The following is a 24,113-nucleotide window of genomic DNA, read 5'->3' on the forward strand; positions in this document are numbered from 1 at the left end:
GATATGACCTACGAAAAGCCGCCGCCATCTTCTCCCGTCTGGTGTCGTTTACTCCTCTTTCATTAGTTTTCAGTTGCACTATTTCACCCAGGTACTTAAAGCTATCAACTCTTTTTATTTTACCGTCTTCTGTCTTCAGGTACCGAGGGGCTATTTTGATGTTTGTTATATGTTGTAACCGTTCATAACCAATTCTGATTAATGGATCGAAGAATTGTTGTGTGCCTCGGCTTTTCTCAACGGAGATCCATGAAAATCCACTCGCGGGCGTGCAGGTTCATTTGAGCACCGGTTACAGCTCATAGCGTTCATCATCAAGTTTTTGTCGTCGCCATGAGAATTTGCATCCTATGAGTATTTGAAGCTGTACTAATCCTTAATGTACAAATGATAATACCGAAAGTGTATTTTATTGGGAAGATTGTTTTGATTTAATCAAATCAATTATGTGATGAGATATAATTGAAAATAACAATTGAAGCGTGACAAGATCATTGGATGAAGAAAAATTGAATATGATAATTAACGCAGTTAAAATAAATATTAATATGCTTTTGTTGGTTGTTGTATATTTCGCTTGTAAAGCGCTACCATATTTTATAATCAAATGGTCATGTTGGCAATCAATCTAACATTAAATCAACAGATCAAATAATTCGTTAATTTCAACATGAAAATAGTTGAAGGCTTAACTATTTAATTCACGATGTGATTGTTTACATTATTCATTTATGTCCGCCGACAAGAAAATAAAGAAAAGACTTGTTCGTTCGCATCTAATCATTTTTTGATCAAAACCTTCTCCTCCGATATTCTATTAAAGTAATGTGAAATCGTCGCGTAAATCAGCGAAACCCTAATGAACAACTTGAGTGTTCATCAGTACAATGAATACAACGCTGTGGAAGCTAAGGATGAAATAATCATGGACATTCAAAACAAAATTCGTAGTTGGTCTCTAATAAATAACAGCCAAAACTGTAGGAACAGCATAATTATAGAATCGTCAAATCACTGCACCTAAATTAAACAAACATCAGACTACATAATACCACTGAAAACAATCAAGATATAGGATTATCATGACTCCACAGCACTTGGATCCGCCTCTAGATTCTCCATCAAAGAACTGAATTTCTAATAATATCTACAAGACATGTATTTTAAACTCTTGTAGAATCAATAGGAAAATCAAGCTGCTCTGGAAACCAATTATTAAATATTTTTGATTACTTCGTTCAGAATCGAGCATACAAAGACAGAATAACCGACACTTGTGTCACAGCCTAGTGCCTAGTCGATGTACTTCTATTTTGAAGATAGCAGATTCAATCCCGGCTATATTCGAAGCCTTTAAGGGTGTTTAAAAATGACAAATCCATGTGCACTAAAACAACAACTACTTAATAGGAAATGCTAAGTTGTACATTACACAATATGACTCTAATTTCATTCCCAATCATAATATGTTTCGCATATCTCATTAATATCACTTGGTGTCGAAGATCTTCCCACTGCAGTTATCTATTCAATTAAGTAACATTCGTTTCATCATCGTATCTCGGGTCAGTACTACTGATGACAGTTCACATGTCCAATATGCAAGTATTCTTCGGGAAATATTATCTTTGAACATACTGTACAATTATGGACCTTCAAGTGCTTGTCTATATCTGATGAGCGCTTATTTCAATTCCTTCACCATTAACATCGTTGAATTCTTTGAAGACTACATTACAATGCTTGTAACGCTTATTTCCCAACAAAATTATATGTACAATAACTATCGCACAAACCATCATTTGCATTATCTCGACTACCCTATCTTTCATTATATCCCATCACCTCACATACGCATCATGTTTATTCTTCTAATCCTACCTTTAAAATATACAAGCTTAGAATCACCGAAAAATACTATCTCGCTCCTAAAACATGAAATTCACCATTATATCAATGCGATTTAATCAAGTATTTCTCTTATGAAGACTTATTCGTATAACCTGAAATATTATTTTATTGGATGCAGTATTTTTGTATCCGTCTCTTAGCACAGGCCAGAGCAAAGTGTAGCTTCCACCGAAGTCCCAGTCTCATCCATGGTTGTGACAATATGGAAGCTGCTGGGGTATAATGACATTCACAGCACGACCAGTGTGTCTGAGTGTTATGAAAGGTGTTGTCGTGCTGCAGTAGCACCTTCTGGTCCAGTGAGGAAAGCAATGGCAAACTACTGTACCTCACTCCTCATCTTCCCTAGTACGCCTGATTTGGGCTCTGCCATTGGTTTTTGCAGTTTCCCTATAACTGCATAGCCTTTGGTGGTGCTATTTGAGGATCCAACCAGCCTCTGGGCTGATGACCTAACAGACAGACAAAAAAATCTCAAATGTCGACATATAACAGTTGCTTGATGATTACTCCAATAAGAATTATCCACGTAACGATCGGTATGTAATATCCATTATGAAGACGCTACCGGTACTTCAGAAAAAATTGCAGATAGATTCCTAGTAAAATTCTTAAACAGTAGCCTAACTCATAGTTGCGTGCTCGAAATGAGATGAATAGCACATGCTAGTGATTCCAGTTACGCCATTATTTAGGAGATAATCTTTGAAAATTCAGAACACGCCCTATTTCAACGGACTATCTGGGTTTTCAGAAAGCAAAACGAAGTCATTTCCGTACAGATCATGAAGGCCCTTGGAGTGGTAGAAGGTAAAGATTTCCATTTTTCGTAAATCGACACTTGGTGTGGTAGAGTGTTTAGCTGGTACTGTCCGTCTCCATGGTTAAATGGTTAGCGTGCTGGCCTTTGGTCACAGGAGTCCCGGGTTCGATTCCCGGTGGGGTCGGGAATTTAAACCATAATTGGTTAATTTCGCTGACACGGGGGATGGGTGTGTGTGTCGTCTTCATTATCAGGTCGCCTACTGGCGTCTGATCAAAATACCTGCATGTGGCGAGCCGAACTCCCGGCACTAAAAGCCATACTCCATTTCATTTTAACCTGGCACTTGCTGGGTGCACCTCCGCAGGATGACGTATCGTATCCTCTACCTGAGATATATTAGCTAGTGGTCTGGGCGCGCTTGACGAAGAAATCTCACTTAAAGCTATTTCGCCAAACAATTTCACAGTTTGGTCAATATTTTAAATAAAACAAATGTTCGTGTGGCAGATGGACATGCCATTTTTATACGATGGATTCTTCTTCTTCCTCGTCTCATTATTTCCTCAGGAGCCCGAGTTCAATTACCGGTACTGCCAGAAATTTCAGAATGACAGGAAGGCTGGTAGCTGAAAAGACCTGCACCACTTCGATACGAGTTTATTATTATTATTATTATTATTATTATTATTATTATTATTATTATTATTATCACGCTACAATTTCATTTTTTTTCCTTTGAAGTTTCCTCTTCCTCATTCATATGGGCGCTATGCCGTTTCTTGTGTTCATCCGTTCAGGCTCTTCCGTCTTTGCAGTTCTTTCGACTTGAAACTCTTCAAAATTTTGAGTCGTGGTCCGAAATGTTTTCCTGTCTAGCATCTGAACTTCCTGGATGTTGGGCTTCTCTAGTTCTTTACGAACTAGCCGTCGTTGTCCTCTTGTTCCACAGCTGGTTGAATAACTTTTTGTTTAGTCTCGTTTTGTCCATTCTGTACAAGTGTCCGAGAAATGATGACCTCCTCTTTTTCACGGTCTCTGAAATTTTCTCCACATTTTTGTAGACTTCATTGTTGTTCCGAAGTTTCCAGCCGATTTCAGTCTGGATTGGGCCTAATACCTCCGACTATTCCAACTTGTAATTCATCGAGAGGCATACAGACATTCTGTTTTTACTAGAGAGATTTAATGCCTCATTTTGGCATTCCATAAGATGCATTTCTTTTTGTAGATGTTTTAGTTAGTCTACAGTATTATAAGGTCTCTCCATTTTTGAGATAAGATCATCTACAGCAGCTTTCTCTTGTCCGTTCTCTCGTATGATTTCACCGAGGTATTTGGATTTTTTAACCCTCTGAATCCGTCCAACTTCTCTTTCAACGAATTGTGGTCTATTATTATTATTATTATTATTATTATTATTATTATTATTATTATTATTATTATTATTATTATTATTATTATTGTTGTTGTTGTTGTTGTTCCCACGTTTTGGTGGATCAGCAGAGGTGAAAGAAGGTGCGGGCTGGAATGGGTCTAACTACAAGTCCGAAAGATGCAATTAAAATTTCAATAAAGGTTATATTTTCAAAACTTAACCATGGTGACATAGAATTTTTGGGCAAACAACAAATAACAACCAGTTAAATCAGGTACACAATCAAGAAGTCCAAGATTAGAGAACAACTTAATGATCTGGGCTTCAAGCCCCACCGTATACAACTCTGAGCTCTCAGCTCACAATCACCAAATACCAAAGGGCAGAAAACCCTTAATTACCTGGAGCTCTGGCTCCCGCATAATAATAATACCAGAAAGAGCAGACCTGCTCTCAATTTTACGAGCCTATCAAGGGCCACAACAAACTTCACTACTAACTGCCCTCAAGGCACACAAAGAAACAGGGGTATTTAATACCCAACCTACAGGGCCTTCGCATGAAGAAAACAAGACATCAGGTTAAGTTACTGGCCCAAAGTACAGCAAGGACTGGAGGCGTGAACTTGCACTCCTATATACATTTTAAAACCTAAGTGGCTCTAGGCCGATGCACAGGGGCTAATCCCAAGCTAGGGAGGTGACCCGTATGAGAAAATTAAGAACGGTTATGAAAACGTAGTCACCTCCATTTCAAAATGAAAAGGAGCTCGAGAGGGTAAAGCACTCTCCCCGAATAAAGTTCAAGAAAGAAGTTTAGCAAGAAAAAGGGTTTACATGTTTAGTTGTTTACATATTAAAGGTTTCGAACCCTCCCCGAGAGTTACACTGATGAGCTAGCAAGATATAAAGATGTTAAAAGGCCATTACCTTGTAGAAGAACTGCTGCTTGAAGAAAGAGGCGCTTCCCGCCCCCTGCTACATATCCACACACTAAGCTAGATGTTACTGAAGTGGCACCGAGACAAGAAAATCAGCAGTTTTTATACTCTCGTGGAAAATTCGAGACCTTTCAAGAATGAGTAGACCCCCCCCCCATTTTATTGGGTCGCTAAAAGTTATACATCAACATCGAAGAAGAAAGACACTATTGGTCAAAAATTAATTAAAGAAATTCGGGATTGGCTGAGTTCAAAACTGGTGGACAGAAAGATTAATATTGCCAACCCAAAAAATAAAAGAACAAAATTTAGTAAAGACAAAACTTAAGAATACAAAATGTCTTCAAGAGAGTTCATTCCATTGCGCCAGAGTGTATTACCACAGTTTTTTTTTTGGTAGAGACATCTGTTAGAGAATGTTCACACTTCTTGATCAATGAAAAACAAAAGCAAATCAAAAACACTCAGTGACCTCTTCTGATAACTAGTAGAGGTAGTTCAGTGGTTAAAGTACCGGGTTTCTCCAGTAGAGAAGTTTCAATTGGCGCAAGATTTGAACTTGCGTCGCGTAGAGGTGTACCGCCCGGTACAATTATTATTATTATTATTATTATTATTATTATTATTATTATTATTATTATTATTATTATTATTATTATTATTATTATTACAGATAATCGCTGTTTGATTGAAGTCTCCTAGGACTGGTCCGTATTCCAGGGCAACCAAGCCTTTGCAGCAGTGCGATATTCCCAGCTGAGGTCAAAACATCGGACCACCGGTTACATCACAAGTAACTGTCTGCTTTCTCTTCAACCTGTTTTTGCTTTGCAGGCAATAAGAGAATCGGTCTCTCTGCGAGCTGCAGAAATGCAATGAAAGAAAATCTCCCTAAAATTGTGGCTCGAAACTAATCCTTCTGTGCAGGGTTGTTATATCCACAGCATGAAAATCCTCCAATAAAGCTCTAAAATGTTCTAACTCGTGACCAGGTTTTTGTCTGTTCGAACTCTTTTACTAGTGAAGAAACATTATTATTATTATTATTATTATTATTATTATTATTATTATTATTATTATTATTATTATTATTACTACTACTACTACTACATGAATTTTCCTGAGCAGGGGAGGAAAGTAACGTAAGGGATAACTAGCTGGACAAAGCGTGTACAAGACGTTAAATTTTGAGAAGTATATTTACTGAAAACCTCTTCTTTACTGGATAGATTATCTGTTTTGAAGAACAACAGTAACAAGAAGTAAGTTTGAACAATCAATAACAGGCCAGCCTGGAAGCTTAAGTTTACCTCACAACCGGGGAAGAAGGAAGCACACACAACCTTTAAGTCTTCACAGGACCAATAGGTCTTGACACTTTGGTAATAATGAGATCAGTGAGACACTAGCGTTTAGAAATCAAGTTCCCGAGAGAGGGAATATTCAGATTATTTATTATTACTTTTATTAACTGCCTCTGTGGATCAGCGGTAGAGTGTCGGCCTCCGGATCCCAAGATAGCGGGTTCAAACCCGGCAGAGGTAGTCGGATTTTTGAAGGGCGGATAAAAGTCCATTCGACACCCCATGTCGTGCGATGTCGGCATGTAAAAGATCTCTGGTGACACATTTGGTGTTTACCCGACAAAATTCATTAAATCTCAGCCATAGACGCCCAAGAGAGTTTCGGTTTACTCGATCTGCCATCTAGTGGGGGCCTAGAGTAAAACGGAACGTCGAAATTGACGAGCAGACAGCCAGATGGCGTCAAATTGAAATGTCTGCACACGGTAGCTGAGGCCATACGATTATTATTATTATTATTATTATTATTATTATTATTATTATTCGTTCGTATCGCCCTACTAAGGACCACGTTATTTCAGCTGTCTTATCTCGGTTTTGATCTTTGCCCAGTGCTCCTTCATTCGTTGCCTCTGTTGCTTTTTTCTTTCCTGTGTCCACGTCTTTCCCGTCTTCGATTTTGGTCTCTATTGAAAACCCTGATTGTCTCTTAGTTTCCTCTTGGCTGGGTTGCGTTCTTGTATGTCTTGAATAGTGATCCCATCTCCTGTAGGTTCCTCTCCACCTCCTTAAACCAAGTTGGCTCCGTCTTCTTACCTTCAAAATAGGCAAAGATCTGATTCTGTAATCCTGTTGGTTTCATTCTTAGCAAGTGGCCACAAAATGCAATTCTAATTATTAATATTATTATTATTATTATTATTATTATTATTATTATTATTATTATTATTATTAGTAATAGTAGTAGTAGTAGCAGCAGCAGCAGTTGTTGTTGTTGTTGTTGTTGTTGTTAATTCTCGGAGAACTGGAAGACATTAAACAAATAACTCAATCAGTTCTTCTGTGGCTTCTTCTTGTGTTCCAATAGGCTTGTTTACGCTCTTCCGACCACTGTGCTCTGTACTCTGATGTAGCTTCCCATTTGTTTACTTTGTGTCTAAAGACATCTCTTTCTAGAATGTCTGTCTGTCTGTCTGTCTGTCTGTCTGTCTGTCTGTCTGTTTGCGTTTTTCGTTCGTTAAAGCAGGGTGTTGAGTTCTTAAGTGAGGTTACATAACCTATTATCCTTTTTGTCAATCGATTTTCTGGTGATGTAGTGAGATGACCGAAGAATGTCCTTCGTCTTTTCCTAATGTCAATTTCGATGTTTGAGAACTTCTCTGTTGTTCTGATTGATTGTAATTTGTATCCGTCTTGCTCCTAACATTTGCCCAATGATCTTCCTCTCTTCCTTTTGATTTCTTCAAGTTCTTGTTTTCTGATGAGCTCCAGCCTTTCGCTTGCGCAAAGAACTGTTGGTTCTATGACTGTGTTGTAATGCCAAAGTTTTGTATGTCTTGACATGGATTTTTAGTTGTAGATGTTTTGAATTAACCCTAATGCTTTTTTTTTTTTTTTCAGACGAGTTTGTTGTTAGATCTTTTCATGGCGTGTCGAGTCGATAAATTTTCCGAAGTATTTAACGTAGGGGACCTTGTCAGTAGTACCATATTTTGTCCTCAGGCTCTTCATATCTGTCTTTGAACACAAGAATTTAGTTTTCTAGAATAATAATAAGAAGATTATTGTTGTTGTGCAGGACAAAAGTAGGACATTCTAGTGTGGAAGTCTTTATCAATGAATTGCCGAACCTATAGTTACGCAGGTCAGGCTACCTCTCGCTATTTATAATGGTCGCCTCATAGCGAACCAATGGATGAGGTCAGAGGTTAGTGGCTGGGAGGGGGTGGTGACGTCACCGGGCGCGTGGCTGGGTTGGCTGGTCGGACAGACAGATGAGGCCCAGTGTGCGCGATGTGGTGTTGTGCGCCGTGTTTACTCCATGGAGTGTCTGCGACCCGCCTGTTGCCATGGGTAACGTGCACTGCTGCTCCAGCGCCAGCAAACACAAGGTAAACAATACCGGCACCTTCACTCACGCTTATCTGTGTCACTATGGGATCACAACCACAAGGTCGCGGGTTTAAATCCGGTAGAGTCGTATGGGGTCGGCATGCACATTACACGTTCCTTGTTTACGTGGCAAAAGTGTTTAAAATTCAGCCAAACATCTCCCAAAACAGATTCGGGTTACTCTGCCATCTCGTGGAGTAAAACGGAACGTCAAAATTGACGCGCAGGCAGCCTAAATGGCCCCAACTTAAAATGTCTGCGCACGACATATTATTATTATTATTATTATTATTATTATTATTATTATTATTATTATTATTATTATTATGTAAGTATACCGAAATATGGGCGGGCTGAGTGGCTCAGACGGTTGAGGTGCTGGCCTCCTCACCCCAGCTTGACAGGTTAGTTAGTTAATTAGTTAGTTAGTAATGTTTTATTTTACGTGGCAAGATTCAGGCCTTCAGACCTTCTATCCAGGCACTGAAACATACGTACTCTATTAAATTAATAATACAGAAATGATGAGTAATGAATTTAAATTGAGTTGAAATAAATTAAATAGAATAAAAGGAAAATATCTTAAAACTAATATCCTACTCTGGCTCAGTCTGGTGTCGGTAGATTTCCTGGCACGTAAGAGAACTCCCCCGCGACAAAATTTAGTGGGTCGTAAAAGCTATAACGGTGTTCATTGGGGCCATCGAGCACCACGTTAAGTCTTGTTACATTTGGCAGTGAACTTTGCTTTCTTTTGAGCCCAGAAATCCCTCATTCTTTCTGAGTGGGCTTGCTTGCGTTCCTCTAGAATATCGTGTCTTCTTTTCGGTTGTTCGTCTCGGTTTTGCCCGTTCGTCACTATCTTCTTTCGGTAAAGAGCTCTGTCAAAGGCGTCTTCCGGTTTGGTCTGTAGCACCTGAAGGTCTTCTCTGGTGTTTCTAAACCAAGGCGTCGTGGTTTTAGGTTTTGAATCAAATATGTGAAAGATCTGCTTCCGTCTATTCGTTTGATGTCACCGTAAAATCGTGCCCTCTTCTTCTTCTTCTTCTTATTATTATTATTATAATACTGAAATATGACTGAAAAACTTAGAAGTAAGACACAAAACAAACTAAACATGTCAAAAATGTATTCGAATTTATTTTAAATGCAGATAAAGGATTAGCGGAAAACTGGCCGCTTTGTCCTTTCTAATTTGATAAGCCACTGATCCAGAATATATTTCCGGAAAAGAAATAGAAAATAACTGGACAGAAACTGAGTTACCATTATCGACATTATACTTGCAGGACAGCTATGACAAATATATTAGTTACTTGTGTACACTTTTTCGGTCAAATATTACTTATGGATAGAGGAACATATGCATTTAAATGACCAATAGGAATCGTGCTGGTATGTTCACAAAATATGGGAATGGTTTCAATTTAACTGAAGTTCGTAAAAAGAGAGACCAGGATAGTGACATGTCATGGAAAACTGAGCCCTACTTGTTAGTCCGCAGTTTGAGCGACGACCACAGGGAAAGCGACTGTCCTCAGATCGTTGTCGCTTTACACTGACGTGTATTTATTTCTATTAAAAACCATTAGATTTATTTATATATATATGTTTTTTTGCTATTTGCTTTACGTCGCACCGACACAGATATGTTTTATGGCGACGATGGGACAGGGAAGGGCTAGGAGTGGGAAGGAAGCGGCCGTGGCCTTAATTAAGGTACAGCCCCAGCATTTGCCTGGTGTGAAACTGGTAAACCACGGAAAACCATTTTCAGGGCTGCCGACAGTGGGGTTCGAACCTACTATCTCCCGAATACTGGATACTGGTCGCACTTAAGCGACTGCAGCTATCGAGCTCGGTTTATTTATTTATAAATTGAAACGTTTCTTTTCCGTCCAGCTCCATGGCTAAATGGTTAGCGTGCTGGCCTTTGGTCACAGGGGTCCCGGGTTCGATTCCCGGCAGGGTCGGGAATTTTAACCTTAATTGGTTAATTTCGCTGGCACGGGGGCAGCGTGTATGTGTCGTCATCATCATCATTTCATCCTCATCACGACGCGCAGGTCACCTACGGGTATCAAATCGAAAGACCTGTATCTGGCGAGCCGAACTTGTCCTCGGACACTCCCGGCACTAAAAGTCATACGCCATTTCATTTCATTTCATTTCATTTCATTTCATTTCATTTCATTTCATTTCATTTCATTTCATTTCATTTCAGTATTTCACTGAAGTACAGGGGAAAGTAGCAAACAACGGCTGTGGCAATTGATGGCAGTGCATTATAGATGATGTGAATAATAATAATAATAATAATAATAATAATAATAATATCTTACAAAACTTTAAAAACATGAAATTAGTTAAATTTTTCAATGCCGGATGTGCGGTGTAGGGGTAGCGCGCCTGTATCTTACCCGGAGGTCCCGGGTTCGATTCCCGGCGAGGTCATTGATTTTTACGTGGATCTCAGGACTGGTTCGAGGTCCACTCAGCCTACGTGATTACAATTGAGGAGCTATTCTGACGGTGATCTGGCGGCCCCGGTTAAGAGAGCCAAGAATAATGGCCGAGAGAATTCGTCCTCGTGACCACAAGACACCTCATAATCTGCAGGCCTGCGGGCTGAGCAGCGGTCGCTTGGTAGGCCAAGGCCGTTCGGGACTCTTGCGCCATGGGGTTGGAATTAACATTTAGCAATACGTATCTTTTATACCGTATGTTGTGTACTACATGTGCTCTATACAACAATTGACTTTTGAATTAAATATTATAACTGTGATATGTTAACGAATACAAAGAGCAACGCCAACTTAATGTTTAGTTTTATTATATTTCTGTAAATGTATGGAACGTGAACAGTAATGAGATAGGAACCAGACTCAAGAGTCGCTTAACAAAATAATATATTTTGAGTCTTAAAATAAAACACAATATTTTAATTCCCCTCATGTTACACAAAGCAGGATTCCGTTAGGCCCCGAAATGACTCACAGTTTCGCGATGAAGACATCAAAGTTTCATGGATATACATGACAGTGGCATACTGTAGATACATTTCATAGAAATAAATACGCTACAAACAGAATGACTAAGGTAATTCTCTAACTACATGCAAGCAGAACATTGCTGGACTTACAGACGGGCCCAAGGCGCCAATTTTAATTCTTGCTGGTGGTGGTGGTCGTCGGGAGGCAAAGTTTCTCAGAACGTTAATTTTTATTACTGCTGTTCTCTAAAGGAATAATATTTTAATGTTAATTTATTTAATTATTTGAAGATACTTCGTTATTACATTTAATTAATTAATAATATTAAATAATGATACTGTATAGGCTTATGCCGTGTCAAGAGAACTGTGTTCTGCGTCATCAGAAGAAAATCTCGACTGTCCACGAGAAAGGCTTCTTAAACAATTGTTTCAAGGTTCTCAAATGAACAGCAAGGCATCAACACATTCGAGAATATTCTATTTTACTTTTAAAATAGCTACTGTACGTCTGTGGATCAGCCTCCGGATTCCGTGAAAATGGGAGGTCGCCCGATTATTGTCGGCATGTAAAAGACAAAAGTACTTAGTTAAAAGTTAGCCACAGATCACTCCGCTTTTATGATTGTTATTGTTATTTCATTTTATTTATTCAAGTTAAAGCGAAGCGGGTTTGCCTAAGGGCATAGAATAATGATAAATTTGTTTTTAAATACCGTGCTGTAGTTAATATTGCGTTTCGTAGTTTGTTATACGTAATCCATATAAAACAGCTATTGAATACTTAATTGCGTTAGTTATAATGTCTTATTGAACCCGTTTTCCCCACGCTGCTTATGAAACATTATTTATTATTATTATTATTATTATTATTATTATTATTATTATTATTATTATTTTGATTCGTTGTGCCCAGCTGTGGAGCGCGTTTGAACTTATTTTGCACAATGTTTCTTCTTCTTTTCTTCCCAATATCTCTTCATTTTTTCACTGTGTTCCTTTCTGCGTGTTTCTGTCCAGCCTGTATTTTTTCTTGTTGGTTTCTCTGCAAATTTATGTTTGTTTACTAAGCTTCTAAATTTCATTCTATCTTGAATGGTTTCGTCCTCGATACCCATTTCTTGTAGATCTTCATGTATTTCTGCTAACCAATTGTTGCGGATTTTCAGGGTTAGAGCTAGGTTTAGAATTTTCTTTGTCAGCCTGTTGTTATCCAGAAAACATCTTGAGGCAACCTCTGAGGCTCAATACCTTAGTTGTAACTATGAGATTGACAAAGATCAATCTCCCCATTATCTTCAACTTACTAGCATGATGGCAACGTCAGTTAATGATACTACTACCCCAGGCCCTAGTATTCATACTAGGTTTTCTCGGTCATCGGATTCTGGGGGACCGAGAACATCATGCGGGAATGTATCGGAGCTTCCCAAATCTCTTCGCCCAAAGGAAAAACATTATTATTATTATTATTATTATTATTATTAATAATTTTGCACACCGTTAGATCAAAACAGTTTCTTCCACATTAATGTTCTTCCAATATTGTCTGAAATGTTGATGATTTTTTACTTACTGTACATAAGTCCTCATCATAGATTCCCATAACATTGAGCGTTGAGTCTGCAAGCCTCTATATGACTACCAACTTCGTTTAATTCCATCACTATTTCCGCGTTAGAATGTTGGTCATACTGATTGCTGTCATGTTATCAGCTGCTGAAGTTAGCCAAACAGACCCCTTCGCGGGCGAATTGCACTGGGCTTTACGAGGCGTTTTGCTAACTGCAAGTGGCTTGACAGCCATGCGGAGAAATCAGCTATTAGCTCTCTCAAGCCACGTGCAGATTTTTCAAGACCGCCTCTCAAAAGCCATCTCAAGTCGCCGGCGAAGCAGCAACGATGTGAGATATCTAATTATTTATCACTATGACCACGCTCAGAATCCCGGTTCACGTTATTTCCGACCACCCTGTATCTACAGTGACTACACCATAGGACGCTCAATAACAGTGTCCCACTTACTCTGGTATGTGGTGAAGCAGAGCAGGACGTCGATATTGACATGCAGCCCGCCCTCACGGCGTCCAATTGAAATGGTAGCCGAGAATATACTTCTTATTCTCCCTCTATGCAACCCGTTTTACGTCGCATTAAGTCAAATAGTATTCACGGTGCCGGTAGGGTAGGAAAATTCCCCTCAGATTTAATTAATGATTGACTGATTCATTCATTGATTGATTTATCCTGGCAAGATTAAGACCAGTTTAACACACGATTTACACCAAGTTGTCACGACTACATTAAAATCGCACATTAGCTCAAATTATTAAAACAACATATATATAAACTAGCTGATTGAATTCTACATCGTATACAGAATTCTAGGTTAGGTAATGTACACGTTGTGAGTAAGATCGTATTAAATTGCATAGCTCTAGAAACGCGACGAGGAAGTCTGTGAAGACTGGGTTAGGGAATTTTCATTGTAATGGTAGGCCCTCTTGCCTACCATCAGTCACAATCAAGTTGGGCAGTTTTCATTGTAATGGCAGACACTCACTCTCCACCTGCCTTTTTACACCCTCAGAAAGACTCTCTTAGTGGTTTTCCCAACTGAAATCAACATAGGTCATTACAACGACGCCAGTAGAAATGTTGCGATTAAAAGCAATGCTATCATATGAAATACTCCCATCGAGTTAAAAACCGCACATTTTCTCACGTTTAACGAACAGTACTACGCTGCCGATTTAACAGTCCAAAGTTTCAGAGCTGGAATGACCAGCTCACAGACAGCTGTGGCCCATAAACACTGTTTAATTTCAGGGAGAGGGGGCGAATAGTGTAGAGTCCCAGTGCAAAATCTATGCCTATTTACTCATCTGTTTAATAGGAGTACCCGACCATTCGGAAAATCTCAATTCACTACATTGCCGGGGGGGGGGGGGGGGGGAGTATCCGACTTGGAAGCAAATTTTTCCTCCAAGCCAGAGGAGAAACACCCTCTTCGCTGCTAACATGGAATAGAATGAATGTAGAATTTAATAACATTGAAGAGGAAGAAGCTTTTCTTAAGAAACTGCTCATTATAGGGTTGAATTTTGAGTTGTTTAGCGAAATGTGGTACTGTAATTTGGAATAGGCCGAAATTCTAATTCTAGACCAGGGCATAATTGACCCTCTGCCATTATTCCGTAAAGTGTGCACGATGATCATTCCAATCAGCGCGTCAGAGTAGGGATCGAATAGCTGGAATACTGTGATGAACCAGTGTGTTACGTACCAACAGTATAAGAAAATGTATCGACCAGAGGAATGGCATGGTAAAGAAGAAATTTATCTAGCTCCCCAGGTATTCAATCAGTCATTAACTACTCATCTGCATTTAGGGCAGTGGACCAGGTGGAAGATTTCCTAGCTGTTGTTTTCTTAGCCATTTCTTAAATGATTGCGAAGAAATTGGAAGTTTATTGAGCATCTCCCTTGGTATTTCCCGCCAATATTCAGGCAGACTGTTATACTCGGTACGCAGCAGTAATCCCGTCTATAGGAGATGAGTAGCAGCATAAGGTACAAAGAACATCTCAACAAACAATGGTCAATGTAATGTTATTGTTGATCAATTAATGTTATGAGCTTTTGATATTGTAAGCCTTCACATTTAGTTTTCTTCCGACTCTTATCATAGTCGGTAAAACTGAATTAAATATAAATGGTGGGAAATAGTACTTAAAAATTAAATTTTAGGCGTCTTCCCCTAAACTACCATTTCAACCAGGGGAATAAAATTGTTTATAGTCTAGACTATAGTTCCTTATTCCCGGACTATATATACCGCTTTTCTATTTACCCATTTTCTGGTGGCTCGGCGTTGATAAATACAAATTCATGAATATTTCTGCTATCATAGCCGGTACGGTAAAAATGTACAAGGCATAAATTATCGGAAATTTAATTCCATATAACTTCAGTTATGTCGTATTTATCGATAGGACCATTAATAACATAAATATTTGAGAATTAAATTTTAGGCCTTCTCCTAAGCTACCATTTCACTCAGCGTGAATAAAATTATTTATAGCCTACAATGCAGTAGGTCGTTTCCCGACTTTACATGCGGATATTCATTAAATGCTCTTCAATGGTTTTCTCGTGATGCGCGTATAGACAGACAGACAGACAGACAGACAGACAGACAGACAGACAGACAGACAGACCCTTGTTACTGTGGACACGCTAGTAAACAACAACAAGCTGCTTTACGTCGCACCGGTTCAGATACGTATTACGGCGACAGTAGGATAGGAAAGGGCTAGGAGCGGGAAGTAAGCGACTCTGAACTTTATTAATGGCGAGCCCTTCTGGGTGGGGGACGCACGGTATCCCCCTGCTTGTCGTAAGAGGCGACTAAAAGGGGCGACCAAGGGATCATGAAATTGGAACCAGGAGAGTACTTGTGATTAGTACCACTATGTGAGGAACACCATGGGTCTGTGTTGCCTGCGAGTAGTTTGAGATACCATGGGCCTGTATTTCCTGTGTTTAATACCACCATGTGAAGAACACCATGCTTCAGCTTTATGAGTGATTAGTACTATTATGAGGGGCCGATGACCTTGATTTTTGACCCCTTTTTATAACAAGCATCATGTCAGAAAAGAAGACATTGTGAATTGGATCCACTGATTGTTTTTGGTTCATGGTCAGTTTTCATCGTCATTCATTTTATGTTTTAGTCAGGGGATACATTTTGAAGTTTTAATTATCGTTTCATTTCGCCGATGACCTAGCTGTTAGCAACAATGACCATCGTCATGAGATGTGATCACCTCACAAACATAGTCTTCTCGATCATACCGTACAACTCGCTGCTATTGAGTTCTAATGATAAAGCAACCAAGTTGGAACAAATGAAAAGGGGCAATGCGGGAAAACCCATATTCAGAAATATAAGACAAAGTCCTTATTTCTATGTTACTTTAAATAAGAAATCAATACAAACGTACTTCTAGGTGTACAAAATAAGCAAATTAAATAATTAAGTCAATACACACATGTATCGTCTTATGCCGTTAGGTAACGTTACGTTACACATTTTCTTTTCGCCCGTAAGTAATCAGACCACTTCTGGCAGGTTTACAACTCTTGACTCTGGACTATGGAAATCCACATTGTAGCACTTACTGACTACACGGAGAATTTTATAACCTTTGCCACGGAAAAGGAAATGCACTGCACGGTAGGTTCATTAAGACAATACATAGTTATTTAAAGGAAAGGTGTATTCATTTCAAATTCTTTGGGCAGAATATGTCAGTGCTTCGCTACAGTTGTTTCAAAGACACGGAATAGGGTCAATTGTGATCTGGTGAATTTGATTAGATACTATTTGGAAGTCAACGAACAAGGAGACTGGTTTCTTTCCAGAGAAATAAAGCAAAAAACAACATGATCGTTTAAAAACTGTCCTATCGAATTTTATTTTATTGATGTTTTCACTGCTGGTGAAGAAATCTTTGTTGTTATCCTAAGGCAAAATGCTCTGACCAAGTTCATAGCACTCTGTCATTTACAGCGATTTTATTCTAAAGGGAGTGTTTAAATAATTGTGTTCTCTGACAGATCCGTTGAGAGATTATCAAATAATAGACCAAGGATAAAATCTCCTCTATGAATGTTAAAAGATTGTGGTTAAAGTGAAAATGCGTCCTTTTTATTGAAATAATCTAGATGGATTTTTACGGATTACCTTTGATCGATGTTGCATACTGGCTTCTTTTGATTCAAAATGAAATCCTTAATGCGATTAGCTTCTGTACGATATTAAAAATAGTGTTGCTTGCTCCAGCGAACTTCCTTGCATTTTGAAAAGAATATTTATTTATTGAATGCAACTTCGCAGACGTTCATCCAATTACAATATTAGCTCATAACTCCTAATATTATTGAGTATAAATACAAAAATTACAAAGTATGCAGAAATAAAAATAACAAACTGGATGCAAAAAATAAAAACAATTAGTTAATCTGTTACGTAACAATAACAACAACAATAATAAAATAATGAACAAAAAAGAAGAATATAACACAAAAACGGACAACGGCATCCTTAAACTAATTACCTGTAATATGCCTACAAGATTTCAAAGAGTCAGACTTTTTTCATCTTGAAATAAATCCGTATGCGAGGATGTAATTTATTATACAGTGACATCGTTCTAGATAGATGTGAATTTAACTCTTGACAAGAAAAACAAGTTCCTAAATACACCGGCCGGTTTCTAGGTGCGTTCACAAGATAGTCATTATTAAAATGTTTATATCACCAACTGACATTTCCTCCTGGTATCAGACCCCAATGTTTCAATCATTTTAAGACAAATTCTCAGGTTTATGTATTTGAAGACCTTTTTTCTGAATCCTTTCAACCAAATCTCTCTGTAACTTTGTTGGTGGATTCCAAATAGGGGTAATAGAGGCGTATTCTAAATTTTATATAACTAATGCGAAGTACAAACGAAATAAAAACTTAATGCTTTGACCATAAGCATTTCTAACTAAAACCCCAAGGTGCCTGTATGCTTTATTCACAATATTTTTTGTGTGAGAAGTGAAATTTAAATCACTCGTTAATATTATTCCTAAATTATCCACTTCATTTACTAGTTGTAGCTCGGTATCATTCATTGATTATATGGAAGTTATTTTCTGTTTCCTCGTTGAAAAAATGATCTTCCTGCATTTATTGATATTGAATGGAAGTTTGCAAATTTTGCTCTATTCTATCAGGATATTTAAACCAGACTAGAGTTCTATAGTGATGTACACTTGAAATTTATTTATATATTTTAATATCGTCAGCTAATAATAATACTTTCGAAAACCGGATTTTACTAGGAATGTCGTTTTAATACGACAAACAGCAAGGGACCTAAATTAGATCCTTGTGGAACTCTTTATTATTACACAAAATTGTAAGATGAGAAGTGCCTATAGCATACAAACTGACTTCTGTACAGCTACTGTGAACTGGCTTCTTTTTATACGAAATGAAGTATCTACACTATTCAAAAAATAATTCGCAGTAGCGATCAGCAGTATTTCTCGAAATACTGTGGTCGCTCCAGGGAACTTGCTTGGATTGTACAAAGTATTGCTGAAGGCTTCTGCAGACTGGATTCCTTTGACTCCCAATGAAGTCCCTACAGTGATTTAGCTAAATCGTTAAAAATAGTTCGTGTTGCATTATGAAAAAACTGCTGTTCTTTACAACTAAGTTGCTTGCTTTTCGAAAACACTTTTGATCGCTACTGCCAACTGGTATTTTAGTTAAAATGAAATTCCTGCTTTGAAGTACAGTACTATTCTTAATCAAAAGTAGTGATGCTCGCTATAGCTAACTTGCTTGTTGTCGATAGCTAGTGTGAACTGATTTCTGTTGTACGAAATGAAAACTACAGCGAAGTAGCTACGGTTAATCCGTGAGAGGGCGTTCGAACGTCAGAGGTCGCTGGCGGAGTTTTCGTCCGTGATCATGATAATGAAAAAATCTAGAGTCATTTATGATATATATGTGTCACAACGGATATTTCTGTATAGCTGAAATATATTAGTAACATAAATAAATACTCACAGGCTTCATACGACTGTTATAATCCAATTTTTTCGTACCTTTGTAAAAAAAATTATATGTAGAATTGTTAAAATGTATCCTAACGGACCGGGCGAGTTGGCCGTGCGCGTAGAGGCGCACGGCTGTGAGCTTGCATCCGGGAGATAGTAGGTTCGAATCCCACTATCGGCAGCCCTGAAAATGGTTTTCCGTGGTTTCCCATTTTCACACCAGGCAAATGCTGGGGCTGTACCTTAATTAAGGCCACGGCCGCTTCCTTCCAACTCCTAGGCCTTTCCTATCCCATCGTCGCCATAAGACCTATCTGTGTCGGTGCGACGTAAAGCCCATAGCAAAAAAAAAAGTATCCTAACGGCAACATGATTTTCATAAACCTATGTCAGAACTGTAACAATGCGTGACGTAAGAACTCTAGCAGTAGTCCACACATTTCTTGAACACTTCTCCGATGGGTGCGATTTTCGTTCCTCTGCAATTTATATCGCCAAATCTAAGAGCTCACATTAAGAGTTTGAGAGAGCCATACAATTTCGAAAGAATTCGACACCAGTGCCATCTGATCTTTCAAATTTAGGTGGGAAGCTTTCTGAATTCCTGACCTTTCCAAAGACCGCTTGAATTTCTGCAGTTGTGTTTACAGCGTCTCTTTACCGCTACTGACATACAAAATTCATCTCAAGAATGTAGCAGCTAAAATTAAAACCCGGAACAACATATTACAGAAGTTAACAGGGACCACCTGGGGTGCCAATGCATCAGTCCTTAGATCCACAGCTCTGGCTCTTTCGTATTCAGTTTCAGAATACTGCTGTTCTACAGGGTTAAACAGTAGGTAAGGATTATTCTGCCCGAAGCCAGGTCCAGACTTCCACAGAGGTATTCCTGAGCCGGAGTTTACGTGCGGTAGGGTTGCCAGTTCCTTTCCGCTCCTCCATTCCCTTACACCCCCGCCAACAGCGCGTGGCAACCCATCCAACTCCTGTCCACGCCCAGTGTTGCTTAACTTCGGAGATATCACGGGATCCGGCTACGGCCGTTGGCTGGTTAAACAGTGCTCACACGAAAATAATTGACACGCAGCTCAATCAAGCAATGCGCCTCATCACAGGATGTATTCACTGGCTATCGGTTCTAAGTAACATTGCACCCCCACCCCTAAGAAGATCCCAGTCATTGTTGAACACATGGAAGAAAATTGAAAAGAACCCACTGTTACCAACACATTCAGATTGTCCAGTATCATGATCGCAGCGAACAGCAATCAACCTGCAAGGCAATCACTTCAAAATACTAGATGCATGGAACAGTCAGTGGCAGAGCCAAAACTCCCTGACACATCATTACTTAAAAACTCCTTGAGAGCACCACGACAGTGGTGTGTACTGAATAGGATAACGACCGGCCAAGGAAGATGCGGAGCAATGCTGTACAAGTGGGAATGGAAGTCCTCTCCTCATTGTGACTGCGGGGAACAAATGGATCACATAGTGCTCGAATGTCCCCTCAGAGCGTTTAGAGGCTCAATGAAGGATCTCCGTAACCTAACGCAAGATGCCGTTGAGTGGATTAACCATCTGGACATAGTATTGTGTGTGTGTATGTGTGTATTTTTGTACATAATTTGTAAATAGCTGATATTCCTCCTTTCTTCATACGATAAATAATAAAATTACTTCAATTCTTCTCGATCCATTTGTTTGTAAATTTAGTTATGTCACTCGCCATATCGTAAGTGAAAAACAGTTTGCACACATCTAGTGGAGTGCACGGGTCCACACGTGAGCTAAACGGGTTCGTATTTTATTGCGAGCAACATATTTAGGCAGTGTGTTGTCCCATCTCTTCCAGTACGAGTCAGTTTGTTATATTTACTTCCTCGTCTAGTTCAGCTAGTTCCTGTAACTCAACAGACATTTCGGAATGGGAGTCGTCTTCCAACACACCGGCATCATCATCATCATCATCATCATCATCATCATCATCATCATCATCATAATCATTTATTCCATCAAATGTCTCTTCTGCCTCTTCAGCGAATGAGTGCCTTCGAAATGTATCTTTCGTATTTGCATTTGGCAGTTCTTGCCGATCCTCGCGTTCTGCACTGTCGAGCAATCTCCGAATTCTTTCGTTTTCATTTTCCATGTCAACGCAGTATGTCAGAAAACGCACGCTGAGCATAAATGTTTGCGTATTTTCCGTAACATAAGAAGTCGCACACGGATGGAAACTCCGGCTCGCTGTTAAACGCGCGGGCTGGCACACGGACGACGTGATTGTTGCCAGGCTAAAACTTCGCGCACCTCCGACGGACAGCCCATAAACACTCTACACTAACTCAGTTTCTTTCTTAAAACAACGTAATTTATATTGCAATCTGTTCATTGACGGACGTTCTAGACCTTTTGTTATGATACTCAGGCAATTAAGGATATGCTGCACTGTCTCTACCTACGTACGAGAAAGAATTTATAGGAATATATTTGCTTTCAGCAGGTTGTATTGGAAACACCTTGTGTACATCGTAAAACGATAGTTAAGCAGTTTAAGTATTGTGAATATAAACCTTCATTCCTCCCTTAAATAAGTAATTGCTATCCGTTCCATCTCTGGGCTGTAATCATCCGCAAGGAAGTAGCAATTTTTATGTCCTCTTATGCAGTGTAATGATAGAACGGACGCTGGTGACGTGAGAATCCTTGACCTGGTGGCTTTGAGTGTAAGGTTCCGAAGGAATAACCTTGAAAATGCAAAATACATTTTTCTAACCTGGCTTTTCAAACTAGACATCGACTGATTTTGAAACGCGCCTTTGGAGGGCTTCGATGTCTTTAAATCCTCGAATGCGGATGCCCTGAATTCACTACATCTACTGTAAACTGTCCGATCAAAAGTATCCGAATACCTACCTCAAACTCAAAACTGAGTTTACTGGTAACATACTCTCTGATAGTCGAAATTAATATAATGTTGGTCCATCTTTTGCCTTTATCACAGTCCTGACTATGTAGGGGAGACTTTGCAACTGGTATCGTAATCGTTCCGTGGGAGAGGCATCCCATTCAGTACTTCACATCACAGCCTGCACGACGACATCGACCCTCTGTATTCTAACGCCCCTCTTTGATAATATGTCTCTCAGTCATGGCGATCTAAAAATAATTCACATCACAGCCTGAACGATCGCATACACCATCTGTACTCTGCCGCCCCTCTTTGATAACATGTCTCTCAGTCATGGCCATCCATCAGTACTTCATCACAGCCTGCACGGTTACTAGGTAACGTCGTGTCACACATTTTGCGTCGCTAATTTCGTGATGCAAATTTTCAGATGACCCCAGGCATGTCAACAATATGATCACCACAGCTCGCTGTCTCTGCTGCATGTCGATTGTTGTAGCTGGCATTTGCATGATGTCATGAATTACGTGCAGGTTGCGTTCTTCTTGATTCGTCCATATAAACTTTGTCACTAATATTCCAGCCGGTTTTTCCTTTCACCAGCAGAACTACACTCAAGACCAAAATTAAAGCAAAGTTTACCTTTCATTCTAGGTCCAGAATCGACGAATATTTAGGGTGAAATCTAGAACATTTACTTCTACCTGCCTTAAAATGCAAGGTCTTTTTTAAATGTTGGTACAATGACGGTCTCTCTCACCAGTGTACTTGTAACTGCGCCGATCAGTGTGACAGTCCATCTGCACGAGAACGCAGTGTACTAGTACCACGCGTGTAATATCACTGACGAATCCAGCCTTTTCAGGTTGTTTCTGGGGTCCCTGGAGCCACACGGGCTAAATTGGCTTTGGCTGGGGGTTGAAGACTGGATGCTCTTCCTGACGGACGTGACTCTTGAGACGAAAATCTCGACCCAGAATGGACTGTTCCGGCTGGGAAGCCAACAGTTATGCCATTGAAATAATCACGCTCACTAATCTAGAGATGATAATGCTGATCTTTCTTTCTAAATCCGCTTACCCTCCAGGGTTGGTCTTTCGGTCGGACTCCATGAGGGATCCCACCTCTACCGCCTCAGTGTTCTAGAGCGTGAGGCTTTGGGCCGGGGGTACAACTGGGAAGGACGACCAGTACCTCACCTACTATACTGAACAGGGGCCTTGTGGGGGATGGGAAGATTGAAAGGGATGGACAAGGAAGCGGCCGTGGACTTAAGTTAGGCACTATCCCCGCATTTGCCTGGAGGAGAAGTGGGAAACCACAGAAAACCACTTTGAGGATGGCTGAGGTAGAAATCGAACGCACTGTTGAGTCGAGGCTGGGTGGTGGATGTACTTAATGGTCGCACTAACTTCGTTCCTACTGTAATTGTAGCCCTGTTCTACCCCGTCGTTGGTGTAATACCTGCAAGCTTTAGTGGCTCACTTACCCGCACGATGCTTTTGTGGGAGAATTTGTTTATACTGCAAAAGTGCAGACCTTTGGAACTAACGTCTCGTAGAACTTTATAGTAGGCTATACCTAGCAAATGGCATAACCGTACGTCCTGTTTTTTTACAAACGAAGGAAATAAAGTTGTGAGTTTCACAGATAGGAAAAGTCCTCTCAGTTTTAATTACACCGGGCGAGTTGGCCGTGCGCGTAGAGGCGCGCGGCTGTGAGCTTGCATCCGGGAGATAGTAGGTTCGAATCCCACTATCGGCAGCCCTGAAGATGGTTTTCCGTGGTTTCCTATTTTCACACCAGGCAAATGCTGGGGCTGTACCTTAATTAAGGCCACGGCCGCTTCCTTCCAACTCCTAGGCCTTTCCTGTCCCATCTTCGCCATAAGACCTATCTGTGTCGGTGCGACGTAAAGCCCCTAGCAACAAAAAAAAAAAAGTTTTAATTACTGTGTTAATGGAGTGAAGGGGAACACAGTTTGTACCTTAGCATTAATATAAAGAAAGATCTTCGTTAGGGTAAACAGGATTGTAAATAAAGGGTACAGGTCTATGCACATGATTATGAGGGTATTTGGGGATTATAGTAAGGATGTAAAGGAGAGGGAATACAATTCTCTTGTAAGACCTCGACTAGAGTATGGTTCGAGTGTATGGGACCCTCACCGGGA

At 39.7% G+C, this 24,113-nt stretch overlaps 2 protein-coding genes across 3 annotated transcripts in view; one reads left to right on the forward strand and one right to left on the reverse strand.

Annotated features, from left to right (window-relative positions):
* LOC136882229 (uncharacterized) overlaps positions 1 to 24,113 on the reverse strand; it is a 275,745-nt gene that overhangs the window by 238,342 nt on the left and 13,290 nt on the right. The gene's annotated exons all lie outside the window — the stretch shown is intronic.
* Positions 1 to 24,113, forward strand: part of Sarm (sterile alpha and armadillo motif) — a 466,437-nt gene that overhangs the window by 28,578 nt on the left and 413,746 nt on the right. Inside the window, exon 1 of one of the 2 annotated variants that reach the window (XM_067154566.2) lies at positions 8,351 to 8,407. The exons of the other annotated variant lie outside the window; for it this stretch is intronic. Coding sequence (XP_067010667.2) covers positions 8,366 to 8,407 — 42 coding nt within the window. The 5' untranslated portion in view covers positions 8,351 to 8,365. Of the gene's footprint in view, positions 1 to 8,350; positions 8,408 to 24,113 lie in introns of those variants that run through there. 2 annotated transcript variants of the gene reach the window in all.

The sequence above is a fragment of the Anabrus simplex genome, chromosome 10, assembly GCF_040414725.1.
Source record: "Anabrus simplex isolate iqAnaSimp1 chromosome 10, ASM4041472v1, whole genome shotgun sequence".
Classification (NCBI taxonomy): Eukaryota; Metazoa; Arthropoda; class Insecta; order Orthoptera; family Tettigoniidae; genus Anabrus; species Anabrus simplex.